Raw genomic sequence first — 16,390 nt, 5'->3', positions numbered from 1 at the left:
AACTCGTGTATTTCTGTTGAAAAGAAGCAAATATTTTAACTTTACAGAAGCTGACGATTCTCTGTAAATACACGATTAAGTAGCTCAGGGTTGCATCTTTTTATTTAAGTGATAACACTGCAGAAATAGGCCAGCTATGACACATTAAATTAGTCTAAATTAGAAATGCAATAGCCGAGACAATGGCGAGTCCTTAAACCTCGTGTTGTCTCTAAAAGTGGTCGTCCTGCAGAAAGTGAAGAAAACTGACTTTAAGAGCTTTATCATCGCCTCAAAGTTATTAAAACTGATAAATAAGACTTGGATTGGTTTCAATCTGGGAGCTGAGATAAAAATAATGACTTCATAAGGATGTTTGCCAAGATTTAATTGCTTTATTTGTTTATGTACCACCTATTTATAAATCAAGTTAATAACAGTGTAGGGTGAAACAAGCCGTCTGCCAGGTTACACTCTGATGTGATTACAATTGCTTTTTGGCACACGCTTGGAAAACAGTTTTGCTGCCGGTTACCAAACCCAATTCCAAAAGTCTTTGTGGAATATGTCTTCTGTTTAATGCCTGAAATGAAGAGACACAGCCTTAAATACTTCACCAGACATGAAGCATAACTTAATTCAACACTGTTTAACTTTTAGTTAAGTGTTTTTTTGCGTCCTGAACAAGAGGAGCTGTAATAAAATCACAAAACTCAGTTTAGAATTCTTCATATTTTAAGTTTTCTAGCTGATCATTGAAGATGAACGCTGGTTTTTAATGACTGTATTAAGTTCTGCTTAAAGGCAGATGAAATTTCATACTTAAATGAAATAAATAAAAACTGTTGTTTATTGAGCTTAAAGCTGATTTGTGAAAATAGTGCTAACCTGCTGGGATGTGGTAAATTTTTAGTCTCTCATTCACCATATTGCAGCCGATCCTTGAAAAGACTACTTGGAATCCAGCCCATAATATCGTTAATATTAAAACTATTCAGTAGTATTCTCTGTTGGTTGTGTTCTCCTTTAAGGATCACATCCTGCCATCCCTGTCCAAAGTCCTGGGGCGATCTTTGATAAGGTTGGCAGCGTTGGTATTTGTCTCTCACTCTGCCTCACACCTTGACGTCCTCCACCTCCCACAGGACGACCTCCGTTTGACCCCTTCGTCCAGGATGGATCCCGGTCAGGAGAACATGTACGAGACCCCGGAGCTTTACCAGAACAACCTACCGCCTATATACGATATGCCCACCGAGGAGGGCTCCTACGTGGATGCCTCAGCAGAGTACGAGAACACCAGACGGTCCCTTAAGAAGGTATCTGTCCCCCCTACTCTCCCACCGCCTCGCCCCACCACTGAGGAGAGGCGAGGCAGCTCCTCTTCCTCATCCTCATCCTCCTCATCCTCCTCGTCCTCCTCACATGGGGAAGATGGAGACAAGGGGGAGGTGGAGAAACAAGTAGAGAAGATTGAGGAGAGGCGTAGCAGCAAAGACCTCACCTGGGAGAGCCAGGAGATGCAGGTGGACGAGAAGAACTCATCACGCAGGTCATCGTCCTCTTCGTCCTCTTCATCCTCTTCATCGGCGTCTGAGAAGGAACCTGAGGAGAAGCCAGAGAAGGAGAAGGATGAAATGAAGATCACACTTTTTACCAAGGTATACGGGAAGAATGGGATTATTGTATGTGGAGATTCTGAATTGACGTTTTATGATAAAAATGTGTAGATATACTTCACACTTAGACACTTAGACACACACACACACACACACACACACACACAGACACACACAGTCTTCAAGCTCTGACAAACTTTCTTTGATGCGACATGTAGGCCTCAAAATTTCGTAATCACTTTCCTATCAGTTACTAATAAACACGTTGGCAAGGTCAGTGGGAGTCTCCTTGTGTGTGTGTGTGTGTGTGTGTGTGTGTGTGTGTGTGTGTGTGTGTGTGTGTGTGTGTGTGTGTGTGTGTGTGTGTGTGTGTGTGTGATATTTGATTGTGGAACATCCAGGTGAGTTGAACTTTATTCTCTATTGTTTGCCCCCCCCCCCGCACACACACATACAGTGAAGACTATACATGACGATCTATAAAGAATAGTGTGTGTGTGTGTAAGTGAGTGTGTGTGTGTGTGTGTGTGTGTGTGTGTGTGTGTGTGTGTGTGTGTGTGTGTGTGTGTGTGTGTGTGTGTGTGTGTGTGTGTGTGTTGGAGGGGGTTACTCTGCTTCTAAATATAGGTTAAGTTGAACTGACAAGAATGTTCTGACTCAATGCTGGGATCCTTCCTGTGGCACGGCCATGTGAATTCTAGTGTGTGTGTGTGTGTGTGTGTGTGTGTGTGTTGCTGGATTTCCTGGAAAATCTATTCAATAATAATAGCTTAAAACACACACACACGCACTGAATTCATTACGTAATCTGAACATCAAGTCCATTTGCACCGGAGCATGCAGGGATCATAAATCTGGCACTTTGAAACCACATAAACCAAAGCAATATAACCTCAAGGTCCACAGTCGGCTGCGACTCTGTTCGAGGGAACTTTTCAAAAAGTTTCCAACAACAGAGGAGCTGTTAGAGGGATAAGATACAGTATATACACATAAACCTTGTCTTTTCACAACAATAATATAAATATCAAATATTCTTTGAGTGTTGAAATGTTGTGTCCCGACTCAGACTTCCCTCTGGTGAGGAGACAATGAGTCCTGGTGATTCAGTGTCACCAGTTCAGAGCTATAAGAGACGCGGATGGGGGGGGGGGTGCACCCTTCGGTGACTCTGCCTGCCCTTTCCCACCTCACTGTGTTAGTGCAGCACCCCCCACGCATGCACCAACCCTCCCTCAAGGGGGTTATTTTTGCCTGACACTGTCCCGCCCCACTGCAACACACACAGAGACACACACACACACACACACACACACACACACACACACACATAGACACACACACACACACACACACACACACACACACACACACACACACACACACACACACATAGACACACACACACACACACACACACACACACACACACACACACACACACACACACACACAAAGACACACACACACACACACCCTGGCATTCGTCCTCCCTGAAGCTCCTACAGAGGAGCGATGGGACTAAGCAGACTTCACCAACTGGACCTGGAGTAGAATCTGACACGGCTCTCTCTCTGTCTCTCTCTCTCTCACACACACACACACACTTACACACAAACACACACACACACACACACACACTTTGACACAAACAAATACATCAACACGTTTGTGGGAACAAAACACCCAAAGTGCGTCTCTCTTGACCATGACGGATACGGCCGCTGAGGAGGACAAGGACCCAGATATTGAGCTATTTGTTAAGGTGGGGCTTTTAATGTGTGTTTATGTGTGTTGTCACATAAACAGTTGTCTTTTTAATTTTAAATTACCTATTTATACAACGTTTACAATCTGCATTCTGCCTTTAATAGCTCATTTCCGCTGCATATGCTCAGTATATTATCTATAAATAAAGCAACCATGTGTGTATTTATGTTTTGCGGGTGGCTCCTTCTCGCAGGTGTGCATGCCATGTTGTTGTTGTTGTTGTTGTTGCGTGCTGATTTTCCGTGTGTTAACCTGATCCCCACGTGCATGAACAATCTCTCCCACTGAATTATTACTGGGATCCTTTCAGTGTTGATCACGGCAGGTTCTGATGCGTGTGTGCCGCTCAGTGTGTGAAGGAATGCCTGTGGGAAATAACGTTCTTTGTTAATTATAGCATGAACATGATGCTCTCTTATAGCCGTTATTTGAATATGTCATACATATTGATGAAGTATATTTTGAAATATATCATAAATAAGATTGATACCATTCTCAAACATCATGATTGACAGCTGAGACTGACTCACGATTGGTCGGGCGCTTGTGTCGGCGGGACCTCTCCTTGTAATCAGGATATTTTGGCTTAATTTCTGGACAGAGGAAGTAAAGACATATCTAACCATTAATTTAAACATCTTAAAGGCTGGATTAACCTTTGTAGTGAGGGTACGGCCGGATGTCAGTGATGCCATGTTATGGCAGGAGAGAAAGTTACATATTATTTCTGTCACACTGCGTCAGTAGGAAAACCACAAGTTCAAATGGGCAGCGAGGCGGCTAATGGAGGCGGCGTGGATTATTCATGTTGGATTTGGTGTCACATTACAGTGTCCCGTTACAGTTTAGAACACACACACACGCTTGCAACAACTCAGATCCACTGATTCTCACATATAGTAGTTAATCTGGAGACTTGTAAGAATATGGTGGAGACCCTGGTTGTGTTTTGTACTCGGCTCTAAACTCCATGTTTCTTAATGTGTGTGTTCACAGGCTGGCCAGGACGGGGAGAGCATTGGAAACTGTCCTTTCTCTCAGCGCCTCTTCATGATCCTCTGGCTGAAAGGAGTCGTTTTTAATGTCACCACCGTTGACCTCAAGAGGTAATCATAATAATAATTATAATAATAATGATAATAATAATACAACTTTTATATTAACAAAAAATATGGGAAACTAGATAGAGAGAAGATATCAGCTGTCGTCTTATTCAGTCCTATTCGACGCTCGCTTCAACCCAAACCCCATGATTTTGATTTTTTTTACTATGTTCCTGATATTTTACTAAATCATTGGATTTTAATTATAGTAACAAAATAAACATGTATTAAAGCTGCTAAAATCTGTTTCTATATTAACAATTATTAAATATGACTACAAGAACTTCAACCTCAATCTACAGCAATCCACAGAATCGGTCGATTTGGGTTTAAAAAAAATAATAACTATGAGTTAACATTGGCTGTTTTAAAGGTCAAATATCCTGCTTATCCAAATTTAAAACAAAAATTCTGTTGTGTTTGCATATAATTCAAATAAATCCCTCTTATCATAGAGTACATGTGTATTTTCCATTGTAAATATGTGCAATAAATAGGTTGCTTGAGGACATACACCTCATAAATTACGGGACCTTCCAGTAAAACAGCAAATATATATGTATTTTATAGCTTTAAGATAAGATATATATGTATTTTATAGCTTTAATACATGTATTTTATTACGCTCCTTCTCTGAGTGCTGCTTTCAGAATTACACCAAAGTTCAATGAGCAATCTCTTAAAGGGTCACATTTAAAAAACACTGAGAGAGAAGAGAGCACTCGTTCTGAAGGGATTTATCACACTATGTAAGGACAAGGTTGTAAAGCGATTCCCTTCTTGATAAGGAAACCAGCCGACCTCCACAACCTGGCCCCGGGGACACACCCGCCCTTCCTCACCTTCCAGGGGGAGGTGCTCACCGACGTCAACAAGATAGAGGAGTACCTGGAGGCCGAGCTGGCGCCACCGAAGTAGGTGTCACGCACAAGCACGCCACAATCGGGGGAATAAAGTAGCAACATGAGAACTAACGGCCTTTTTTTCGTAGGTATCCCAAACTCGCAGCGAAGAACCGTGGGTCCAACATGGCAGGAAGCGACGTGTTCGCCCGGTTCTCCGCTTATGTGAAAAACACCAGGCCGGATAAGAACAGGGGTAAGAACACTATATAGATATAGTCCAATCAAAAGCACTGGTTCACAGGCTTTAATGACCTTTGACCTGGACACGTGTTTCTGTCTGCTTCAGACTTAGAGAGGAGTCTGGACAAGGTCCTGGCGAAGCTGGACGAGTATCTGCTGAGTCCACTTCCTGACGAGGATGAGACGGGACGCCCCAGCGGCAAAGGGGAATCATCTCGCAAATACGTGGACGGGGACGAGCTGACGCTGGCGGACTGCAACCTGTTGCCCAAGCTCCACGTCGTCAAGGTAACCAGCGTCTGATTGGTTCCGTTTCTCTAATCTCAATAGGGAATTTGTTTAACGAATGGTGTTTAATTTTTCCGCAGGTGGTTGCGAAGAAGTACCGGAACTACGACATCCCGTCGGAATTCAGAGGGGTGTGGCGTTACCTCGGCAACGCCTACAGCCGAGACGAGTTCACCAACACGTGCGCTGCTGATGCGGAAATCGAGCTCGCCTACAAGGACGTGGCCAAGAGGCTGGGGAAGTGAACGCCTCGCAGGCACACTCACTATTTTACTTTTTCTCAAACTAAAATCCTACTTGCGATGAACAGGATGTGTAACAGTGATGCTGGAATAAGCCTAAAGTGGTGTGAGTCAGTCCAAAGGTCTGATGCCTCAGTAACTGCTTTATGGAGGAGGCCTGATAATATTTGATTGTGGTGATTAAACTGCTCAAAAATCGTGTTAATTTATATTTGTTGAGGTAAAATATGTAAATGTGGAACAAGCACTTCATCCGACCAGTGATTGCAGTAATTTTCAGTCACTTTAAAATGACCTATGTCTGGTTACAGTTAATCTGCTAATTATACAGGATGCATAAAACAGGGGTTGATCATTTTCCCTGGATTAGTTTTCTGTTTCCAGCCAAAGCGATGTGTCGCCGCCTTCCTTTTCTTAATGTCTGACATTAAATTGAACATTTTTCTGTCTGCTTTCACTTGTAAAACGAACAAAAACTTTCAGAGTCGTTTGTCTTTTATAGGTGTGGTGTCAGCTTCGTGGACTTTGGACATGTGTCTCTGTCTTCATGAGGAAATTACTCATCTCCTTTAACTACGTCATCCCATTTACTTTCAATTTTACCTTTGAATATATTTTCAATTTACTTTCAGATTAAAATGTCCGATTCAATCTGATAAACGAGCCTCTGATGAAATAGAAAAAGTTCACACCACTTGCTGTGTTGAGTACAAACTGATTTAAGTGAATGTAATTTTAATGACAAGTGCCTCAGTGGGCATCTCCTCTGCCTTCAGCTCTTTATGTCTGTACAGTAAATTATATATATTTGAATATGATATAAATGGGAATTATGGATGTCGTCTGCTTTCTGAATCTGTGTGATTATAATAAATATGTCTGTAAATGATTATTAGAGATCATTATATTCCTTCTGATGATTAGAACCGCAAACCCCACTGTGTATATGTCACTTGTTGAAATAATAAATCTATTTTCTCAGAGACTGAGCAGCAGAGTTGTTGTTTTTCACTCCAAACTCGTCTGGTCGATTTATGATTTATGTGCGTGCCCGTACAAAGGGATGGATATCGACAGCAGCTCTCCAGGCACATCGAGCTGTTGTTGTTGTGTTTGCTCAGTGAAAATGTTCCTAGAGAACAAATATCAGCGAATAAGTTTGTGGACACTTTCTTACTGAAGTTAAATATATATATACATGTGTCCTGCTCACATAACAAGAGATCACAGTCCATCAGAAAGCAAGAATAGATAAGGAGAAATCTCAGATGCAAGAGCCTGAACTCCTCCTCCTCCTCTTTACCTCCCTCACGTCTATTTCCTGTGATGGATAAGACGACAGTTTATTGCATTTAATTATCATATGTGGTAGATATATCAGTATCTTAATTTAAAGTCCTATTTCCAGATTAGCAGCTGAGGGAGAACTTGCACATCCGGGGAATACACATCTAACATGCACTATATAAGACAAAAATAATAGTCACTGAATAATTGGGTGATACATGTCTTTTTATGATTTCCATTAATGTACATAAAAATATAAGGAGGCCCCTTACTAAGTGCATGCTGTAGCGTAGGACAGTCAGCAGATGGCAGTAAACACAAAGGTTTTATTGCTGTGTAATAACAGGAGCATGGAGTCTTTTCTTTTCTATATGTGGTGTTCTATAGGCTCTTTGATCAAATATTAAAGCAAGATTCAGGTAAATAAATAAGTAACGTGATGCGCAAAGATTGAGCAGCAAAAATGAATTAAATATAAAATAGAAAGCATGAATTGAATTGTTGTAAGTTATGGCATGATTCATTATATTTGACATGGTTTATTTAAAGTCTCCTCTACAGTCATTTGCTATGAAAAGTCATCAAATGTTAGAAAGCAGTGGGGTGAAGATGTAAAATACAAATTTACTACTACTACTAATTTAACACTACTTATACTATTTATAATACTACTAATTATAAGTACTCTGTGATTACAATTATTTCCAATACGTGTTATACTATTACAGTAGATTATTTAATCATATACTTTTGTTCCGGTAGTAAATTTATATGTAAAAGCTTGATTAAAGGTAAAGTTAGGGAGTGTAAAAAAGACGATGGAGAAAACGTAAGATATGAATTTAAATAAATAGGCTGTAGTATGACGTAACATAACAGATGATTAAATAAATATTAGTAAAATTGTACCCAAAGCAGAGATAACATAATTTTTTGTAAACTCTTCTCATGATTTGAAATGTAAAAGCTTAATTAAAGGTAAAGTTAGGGAGTGTAGAAAAGCAGATGGTAAAAACGTAAAATATTAATTTATATAAATAGGCTTTAGTATTACATCACATAACAGATTATTCAATAAATATTAGTAGAAATGTACCCAAAGTAGAACTAATATTATCTTTTGTATACTCGTCATGTGATTTGAAATGTAAAAGCTGAATTGAAGTCGAAGTGAGGGAATGTAAAAAGCGCAGAGGGGCGGTAACAGGCGGACGGTTCCTAATCTCCGGTGGGCAGAACGTACTGAGGCTTTTCAGAGGACGGAGCCTCTTCTCCTCCGCAGTCTGCTCCTTCCCCGAGATCCGACCTCCTGTCCCCGCTGCGGAGCCGCACCGAGAGTCGCCGGGACACGCCGATAAAGACGAGGTAAGCCCCGCGGAGGAGTGGGAACACGCTGGAGGAGGAGGAGGTGGAAGAGGAGGTGGAGGAGGTCCAGCCCCGGGTGTCTGGTGTGGTTCTCCGGGAGTGGGCGACTTGTCATTGCGGCGGTAGGTGCTTGTGTTGTCGGGGGAGCGAGCCCCGGAGCCCGCGGAGCCCCCGGAGGAGGGAAGCTAACGAAGCTAACGCAGGGGGCTGTGAACCAGTAATAACGGAACCGGTCACATGCTAACGCTAGCCTGGCTCTCCCTCCCGGCCATTCGAGGGGGCATGGGGGGCGAACAGGGGGTCCTATTGTTTCCACCGGGCAGGTTTAGCTAGCACTCACAACAAGTGACACTTCCATCAGGAGCTAATGTAGCATCACCACCGATGTACCTGTTTACATTAGCTCCACATGATGTAGCTTCCCTTTAGCTGCGTGTGCTAATGTATACATACGTCTATCTACACAAGGAGGGAAGGTGCTGGTTGTCAATCACTGACAGGCGACCTTCCTCCTCTTCTACCCGGGCTGAGATGCTCTGTCCCCGGGGTGGGTTTCCCTTCCCAGCCGCTCTATAACGCAGGAGAACCAGCCACTGGCATGTTGGACCCAGTCTATGGTTGGACCGGAGGAGACGTGTTTGTGATTGCTGCTGCGTTTTGGGGGTTTGATTTAAAAACCCCGCAGGCCACCGGTGTCTCCTCTGGAAGCCCCTGAGCTGAGTGCAAGCCTGGTTATTACAGATGCCTGACAGAAACATGGGGTCAAAAATCATGTGCTCGGTCACTGGGCTCCAGGATGTGATGGTGAAAAAGATGATGCATGAGGAAATATCATGTGCAGGGATCTATCACACCCACAAGGCAACAACCCTGGGTTTTTTCCAGTCTTACTCGTTTTACCACATCAGGCGTGACCCATTGAAACAAATAGAAAACAAGGCAGTTACTAATCAAAAGTGAAAGCTTGATTCAAAAAGCAAAACGTTTTTATCACTACCACACAGTTATTACATACATTGCTCTGCACTATTCTAAATAAAGCAACATTAGAGTTCCTGAATGAACCTGTCTTGTTTGGCTTCCACTCAGAACACTGCACCATGACCACATACACACCCTTGTATTAACATTCACAAATCAAAACAATTTGTTCTATGGACTTAAGGAGCGTTTTAAAAACCGGTTTCAAGTTTCAAGAGAGAAGGTGTTTGTCAGGTCCAACATCATCTCAGGTAAATTAAGTGGATGTTGGTTCAGCGTGCTGCTCCCTCCTCAGATAAAGAGGTCAAGTCTCCATTTTATGCCGATGACCTTGTTCTGCTATCTCCCTCTGAACAGCAACAGCTGGACGTGATAGAAAACCAGTACCAGCCCCGTGCTCTGGCAGAGAATATGAAGAAAAGCATTTTTCAGAACGGCCTCAGATGTCAGGAAAACAAACGCCAGTTATGAAATCATCGAACACGGCGCGAGCTGAACCTCATTTAGGAACCATAACAGTATCTGAGATTCATTCCAACGTGGCAGCGAGTGATCTGACTGAACACTAAAATCTTTAAGTGCAATTAATAGCACAGTTTATAACTCCCACGTTGCAAATAACATTTATGTATTTGAGAGTGTTACCTCCCTGTGGGCTCTGCTCAGTCGGCTCGACACTGAACCGGATCTCTGTTTGCAGAACTCGCAGAGGAAGAGTTAAATTCAAAATATGTGAAATGAGTCAGGATAAGATTGGTTCATTGGAAAAGCGCTCCGGTAATTTCCAGTCGGTGACATTAGCAGGCTCTTCAGGTTTAGACATGCCGATGTGATTTATCTTGTGTTATGATCGTGACGGCTTCAAATGGGATTGTTTGTTCTTTCTTCAGGGACAAAGCCAAAACATCTTTGTCTATTAGGTGTAATTTTGTACATTAAAGTAAACCTTATCTTATATAGCGTGACCCGGTAAAAAAGAAATTCTCTCCTTTCCGTTTATCATTCTCCACTGTGAGTGTAGTGGCCATCGAGAGGTGAGCCGCCGACTGCCCCTGGCTTTATAAAGAGTTCTTTCAGTCGCCTTTTTGCCGGAGCCCTTGGGATTATAAATCCTGAGCAAAAGGAGCTTTGCCTCGGTGGCATGCTTCACTAGCAAGAAATCGTTGGAGGGTGTGTGTGCATGTGTGTGTTGGTGAGGGAGGGAGGGGGTTGTGTTGGTGGGCTCGGATGGCGAGCCAGCGGAGGCGTTGGAGGGATGAGGAAGGAGGGATGGAAGATGGAGGGGTCGGGGAGAACTGGGCTGTGGTGATGGATGCAATGCAGGGAAGTGGAACACGTGGCCTTTCTGTGATTAAAGGGCTCCTGTTCTCGCAGACACACACACACACACACACACACACATACCCACCCACACACACACACACACACCTTTTCTTAGTTGTGTAGTCGATCTGGTTACTGATCTCCAATGTCCGCGATCCCAAGAAGTGACCTATTATCTAGTGTTATTTATTGTCAGGGTCCGTACAAAGTATACATGAGGTCCGACTGATGTGTTCAGTCAGCGTTTTTAGGGGGGGGGGGCGTTAGTGAGGAGCTCCACTCCACCCCTCCACACTGAAGAGCCTCTTTCCCAGCAGGCAGCACACATGATTCGCCCCGTACAGTCGCTCCACTGTTTGGAGCACCGGAGCTGTAAAGAGCTCAGTTATCCGTAGCTGTACATTGGAGCTGCAGAGGGAGACCTGGTCCTCGGTCGGGAGAGTCACAAAAAGCCCAGTAAAGCCTCTTGAGACACTGTTTTCACATCCAGGCCAATGCTTAAAAGGAACAAGTAATGGCAATAATACGGAGAAGATTAGGGATATACAGCGTATGTTACGACAGAGTACAAGGGCCACTTAAAGGTCATAATAATACGGGAATAAAGTCTTTATTTAGGCTACGTGTCATTCTAGAGAGAGAATATCAGTAGATAACTAAAATATATTGCTTCGTGACTTTTTGCTCTCATTTAATTACAACTTAATCCTCTTAATATTATGGCTTCCTTCTCAGTTTTACGACCTTATTCTCAAAGTGATTATTTGCCAATATTCAGCCGATACTCTGTCATAAGGAAACGTCTTCTCACACTGTTTCCTCGTCAGAGCAGCAACTCTTGTATAACTGTGGTTACAGAAACATTTGTCAGCTATACCAGCATGTGTAAACCACTGTCACTGTCAGTAATTAGGCTGAGTCATAACCATTAGTGTCGGAGCAACAACTGTGTTTAAACTTTGAGCTTATAATGAACATGTTCATGGAGTTTGTCTTGCTGGAGTTGTTATGTTATATGTCACAAAGATTTTTTTTTTTTAAAAGGAATGAGGACACTTTGCCACTCCTGACGCCTTTAAAGGGTTTTAGAGGATTTGGACCTGCATTAAGAGTTGAAGACCAGAATTAGGATTAGTCTAATATGAGGGAGAGTGTTATGAGTTCGACGTGCGGTGCAGAGGGCTGGGGATTTACGTGTAGTCAGTGAAAGCTCTCACAGGCTCGGTGATATCAGAGGGAATGTCTGCATCTCATTGCATAACATCGCAATTGCGTTTAATCTGTAGAATATAGCTGCGGTAGCTGAAAATATTTTTGCTTGATTTTGCATGAAGAGGATTTCGATTTTTAGTGCTGTGCTTCGGCACTTTCATTTCACTCAGGGTTGCTCAGCATTTTGTAATGAGACCAACTTGTGTTATTGTAACAACAAAGCTTGTAGTGGTGACATTTCCCCCCCCAGCATCTCATTGGTCATGGTTCAGATTCTTCTCTGTCTGGTCTCATGGCACGTAGTTGAACTAGTAACTGTACAAGGTGTTTGTTTTATAGAAGTGTATATTTGACATAATTCATCAAAAGTTCTATGCAATGCAAAGATCTTGAGTTGTATTTGTTGGTGCAACGGACAGAAGGAAGTCTCACTGAGAGAACAATGGGGGGGGGGGGTTAGAGCAGATCCTGTGAAGTCAGTGCAGTATCGGTCATGTGCATCCACCAGAAATGATAGTTTCCCATTTTGTAAAGTTTTAAAGACAGCTTTTTTTTTATCTGTCCTGGCCTTTGCTTTCCCGGTACTTTGGGTTAACACGGGGCTTCTTTGAAAAGAAAAACAAAGTTAAGTCATTGTTATGGCTCAGTACAAACAAGGATTGGAGGATAATTAAAAAGGAGCAGTGCTTTTCATTAATCACCTAGACCGTGGCGGCACACAATAGTCTAATTTGCCCCACAGCTGATTTGTAATGGATCAAATGGATTTCTCCGATGGCAGCAATGGGGGAAATCCTGCAGGGTTTATGGGCCGCGAAAACATCCATAAAGATTTTACCAACCTTGTAGGCTGGGGCATGCAATTTGCAGCAAGCAGGTAGAGCCTGTGAGAGCGAACTGTGCAACACGAGAGCACGTGCACACAAACAGGAGATTGTTTCATCACACACATTGATTCACATGTTCTGATCTCACATTTGTCAGAGTGAAAAGAGGATGCAGCAGGAAACGACTTGGTACAACTTTCATCTTGGTTGACAGTAAGTTCAGGAACACAGAGAGGTAGTGAATAGGAAACCACTCAGATAAATGGATGTGTGCAGATCCATATGCATTATATTATATTTGATATACAGTGGGGCGCCTGGAGTACAAGCCAGTGGTGTTGCAAAGATTTGTTTCCCGATTATTATTAATATATCAAAACAGGAAAGGCAGGTTGCACCCATATCAACTATACGTTTCCGCAAAGCATCAAAATATGAATGTGCATCAAAATCCCTGTATTAAGTGTGACTCAGCAGAGGCTCCCGAGTGGAACATGAAGAGGCAGAGAGAGCCCATGAATGAGAGCAACTCCAACTTCCTGCTCACGACCACTCAACTCGTCGAAATCAAAAATTATGTTGTTTACTTTTGAGACTCAAATCAGTCTCTTCTCATCCTTCCCCCAAAAAACTGTATTAAGAAAAAGGAGAGATTAGATTATATCGTTTTCTTGGGGGTCTTGGAAGTGATTGTGTGATTGTGTTCATGGCACTAAGGGTTTAACATCCTGTCGTGGTGTGTAACACTAGACTCACACGCATGACGTTGCACTATTCAAAGTGAATGAGCAGTGTTTAACTCTCATTCCTCCGCTAAAGTCCGGCTGACTTGTTTTGTGGCACGCTTACCCTCCCCAGCACCGACAGCAGTAGTTAATCACATATGGTGTTTTTATTGAATTTCAATGGATTAAAAAAGTTACAGGAAACCTTATTTTATGTTATTCTCTTCATAAATCCATGGGAATATGTGAACGTTTATGTGCCTAAACTGTGAAATTGGTTCTATTTAAGCCACCAGTGGCTCCCCAAAGAGCAAATTAACATAGATCCGTGTGCTTAACATATTAGACAAACCTGTCTGCATGGTTGTGTGTCTCACACCGGTGCGTTAGCTGATCATATCTGGTAACAAGCCGGATTCACACAGGTAAGGTGGTCAAACCGCTGCAGGGCTTGTTTCTCTGGAGGGCCTAATGAATAATTAAGAGGCGGGGCTTATATGAAGAAGCCCATTAAGATGCAGGGTCACACCGTCTCCATGGGAGCGGGGACACATTATCAGCATCACGTCTCCTTTCGCCACGCAACAGGCAATCAAGAACAGACTTAGGCCCCCGTACACACCTTGTGTTAACATGTGGCTTTTGTGATTTGATAAGAAGTGGACAGAGCTAAACAATGGTGTGTGAACGCACTCCGATCAGATAACACCGAATGTGGTCTGGGCCACGTGTGTGCATATTCCTGTTACATTCCGGGAGAGGACTGATTGGCAATGAGGGATTTCTCTCTCCTGGATTTGGTTTTGAAACAGTATTTGAAGATAATATGAAAACCTGAGTGTCTGGGTAAGAGGAACGTTGTCATGGCATCAGTGAAAGGGATTTTTCTTTGTCAATTAAAATTTCAGCACAAATACAGAATGTGACTGAAAGGAACCTCTTCCCTATCGAGGGCCTTCTCTCTTTTTAGTACATCCTCTCAGGGTCAATTCATTCAGGATAACTGTTTGTTTGTGTCGTCCTGTCTTTAAAGCCGTGATGTTAAACACAAACCTCCTTGCTAACCGGTGGGTCGTAGGGGTCCCTGAGTCAAGCTGTTAACGGCTGTCGATACCTCACCCTGCGTCTGTATGTGTCATTAACCTCACAGGAGCTAGGGTGTGGATGATAGCGAGATAACAGAGGTGAAAGTTGCCTTAGTACCTGTTTTTCCAGATTAATTAGCTGGACAAATATGCTCAGCTACTCATGTTTACTTTACAAATGCCAGAGATGGGTTTTGCAAACTCACAAGCACGTTCAGAGGTCACAACAGGCTTTCGTTCGCACAATATGAGAATACACAATATTCCTGTTTGCAATGGACTCGTGGGTGAGACAGACAAATATCACAATGTCACTTCGATACTCAAAACAACTCAGAGTCGTGATGACTCTGATTCAAGTTGTGGATTCACAAGGGCATCTGATTTCTACCAGGGTGTATGAAACAGTCATTTTCATTGATCAACGGATATAATGATATCCTTCACAAGCTTTTAAAAAAGAAGACTGCTGGCAACCACCAAAAGAAAGCTCTCCCCTTACCTGAGAATTCAAGCTATATGAAAGCATTTCTATATTCAGGAGAAGAGTGGATACTTTTTCAAAGGGGATCCATAATTGATGGGCGAGGCTACATTTAGAGCTTATTCACTCCTTTCTTTGGTTATACAAGCTCTCAGCGTATTTAATTTTAGTTCAGTAGACCGCTTTCTCTTTTAGACCTTGACTATCGCGTCGGAATAAATAGACCTTCCCGTGTCCAGCTTCACCTTTATGGAATTTGCCGCTAAACTACACTTACAGAGATATTTTCAGCTTCAATCACAGATGCAGAGGAAATGGACAGAGCCCTTACCTCACTCAGCCATCTGGCCTGGTCTTAACAATTCAGCATATGACAGAACAAGGTCAAAGGCTGTGTGATTAGGACTGTGCTGAAAAGATATTAAAGCCGTAGATGATTAATTTGACAGTGATGCAATATCATTGTTTGCTCGGAATCCCTGCGACTTTACCATAAACCAGTTTTATCTGCGGGGACATTGAACCAAGGACCCGTGATTGCTGAAAGATAAGACAGATAGCAATTCACTGCAAACATGGATATTGCTATTGCCCGGAGTAATCCTGTAGGTATTTGTTAATCTGAAAAGGTGTTTTTTAAAGATGGAAACGGGAGAAACAAGGCTCCACTCAGTTATGGTAATGCTAAATCCTCGGAAATTAGAAATAGACTTTACAGGGAATTCTCAGACACAAAATGTAATCTTTTGTTTTAGGTTCCTAGTATCTATCTTCTATGAAACTGTTCTCAGACATGCTGTGAACTCCAGAGCGGCTTTCTGTGAAAGCAGAACTGACAGCCACCTCGTAAAATGCCCATGTGAGGTAAATGTCAGCACAATTCACAGCTGGTGAGTGTTGATGACGTTTCTAGAACGTGACGGACGTGAAACTGTACGAATACAAATCTCTCAGGATGAAAAAGAGGTGTTTGAAACATGGAAAACGCAGATGTCGATGTGCTGTAAGCCCCTGG

General features: G+C 42.6%; 2 protein-coding genes across 2 annotated transcripts in view; both read left to right on the top strand.

The window, feature by feature from the left end:
- Positions 1 to 1,101: 1,101 nt before the first annotated feature.
- On the top strand, positions 1,102 to 6,562 carry LOC132996873 (chloride intracellular channel protein 5-like). The gene is made up of 6 exons (XM_061067236.1): positions 1,102 to 1,640; positions 4,365 to 4,474; positions 5,260 to 5,385; positions 5,463 to 5,569; positions 5,663 to 5,844; positions 5,925 to 6,562. The coding sequence occupies exons 1-6, from the start codon at positions 1,155 to 1,157 to the stop codon at positions 6,087 to 6,089; spliced, it is 1,176 nt and encodes a 391-aa protein (XP_060923219.1). The 5' UTR covers positions 1,102 to 1,154; the 3' UTR covers positions 6,090 to 6,562.
- Positions 6,563 to 8,626: 2,064 nt separating this feature from the next.
- Positions 8,627 to 16,390, top strand: part of mgat5 (alpha-1,6-mannosylglycoprotein 6-beta-N-acetylglucosaminyltransferase) — a 70,218-nt gene continuing 62,454 nt past the window's right edge. Inside the window, exon 1 of the mRNA XM_061067106.1 lies at positions 8,627 to 8,738. The gene's annotated coding sequence lies outside the window, so the exon portion shown is untranslated. The remainder of the gene's footprint in view (positions 8,739 to 16,390) is intronic.

Source organism: Limanda limanda, chromosome 23 (assembly GCF_963576545.1).
Source record: "Limanda limanda chromosome 23, fLimLim1.1, whole genome shotgun sequence".
NCBI classification, from domain to species: Eukaryota; Metazoa; Chordata; class Actinopteri; order Pleuronectiformes; family Pleuronectidae; genus Limanda; species Limanda limanda.
Note: the sequence above shows the minus strand (reverse complement) of the source record. Positions and strands in the feature narration are given on the sequence as shown.

Excerpts from the sequence above, each read along its gene's own strand:
- LOC132996873 (XM_061067236.1), top strand. The coding sequence starts at position 1,155 with ATGGATCCCGGTCAGGAGAACATGTACGAGACCCCGGAGCTTTACCAG. Across the intron at positions 1,641-4,364 it reads AGATCACACTTTTTACCAAG|GCTGGCCAGGACGGGGAGAG; the intron begins GTATACGGGAAG and ends GTGTGTTCACAG. Across the intron at positions 4,475-5,259 it reads ACCACCGTTGACCTCAAGAG|GAAACCAGCCGACCTCCACA; the intron begins GTAATCATAATA and ends CTTCTTGATAAG.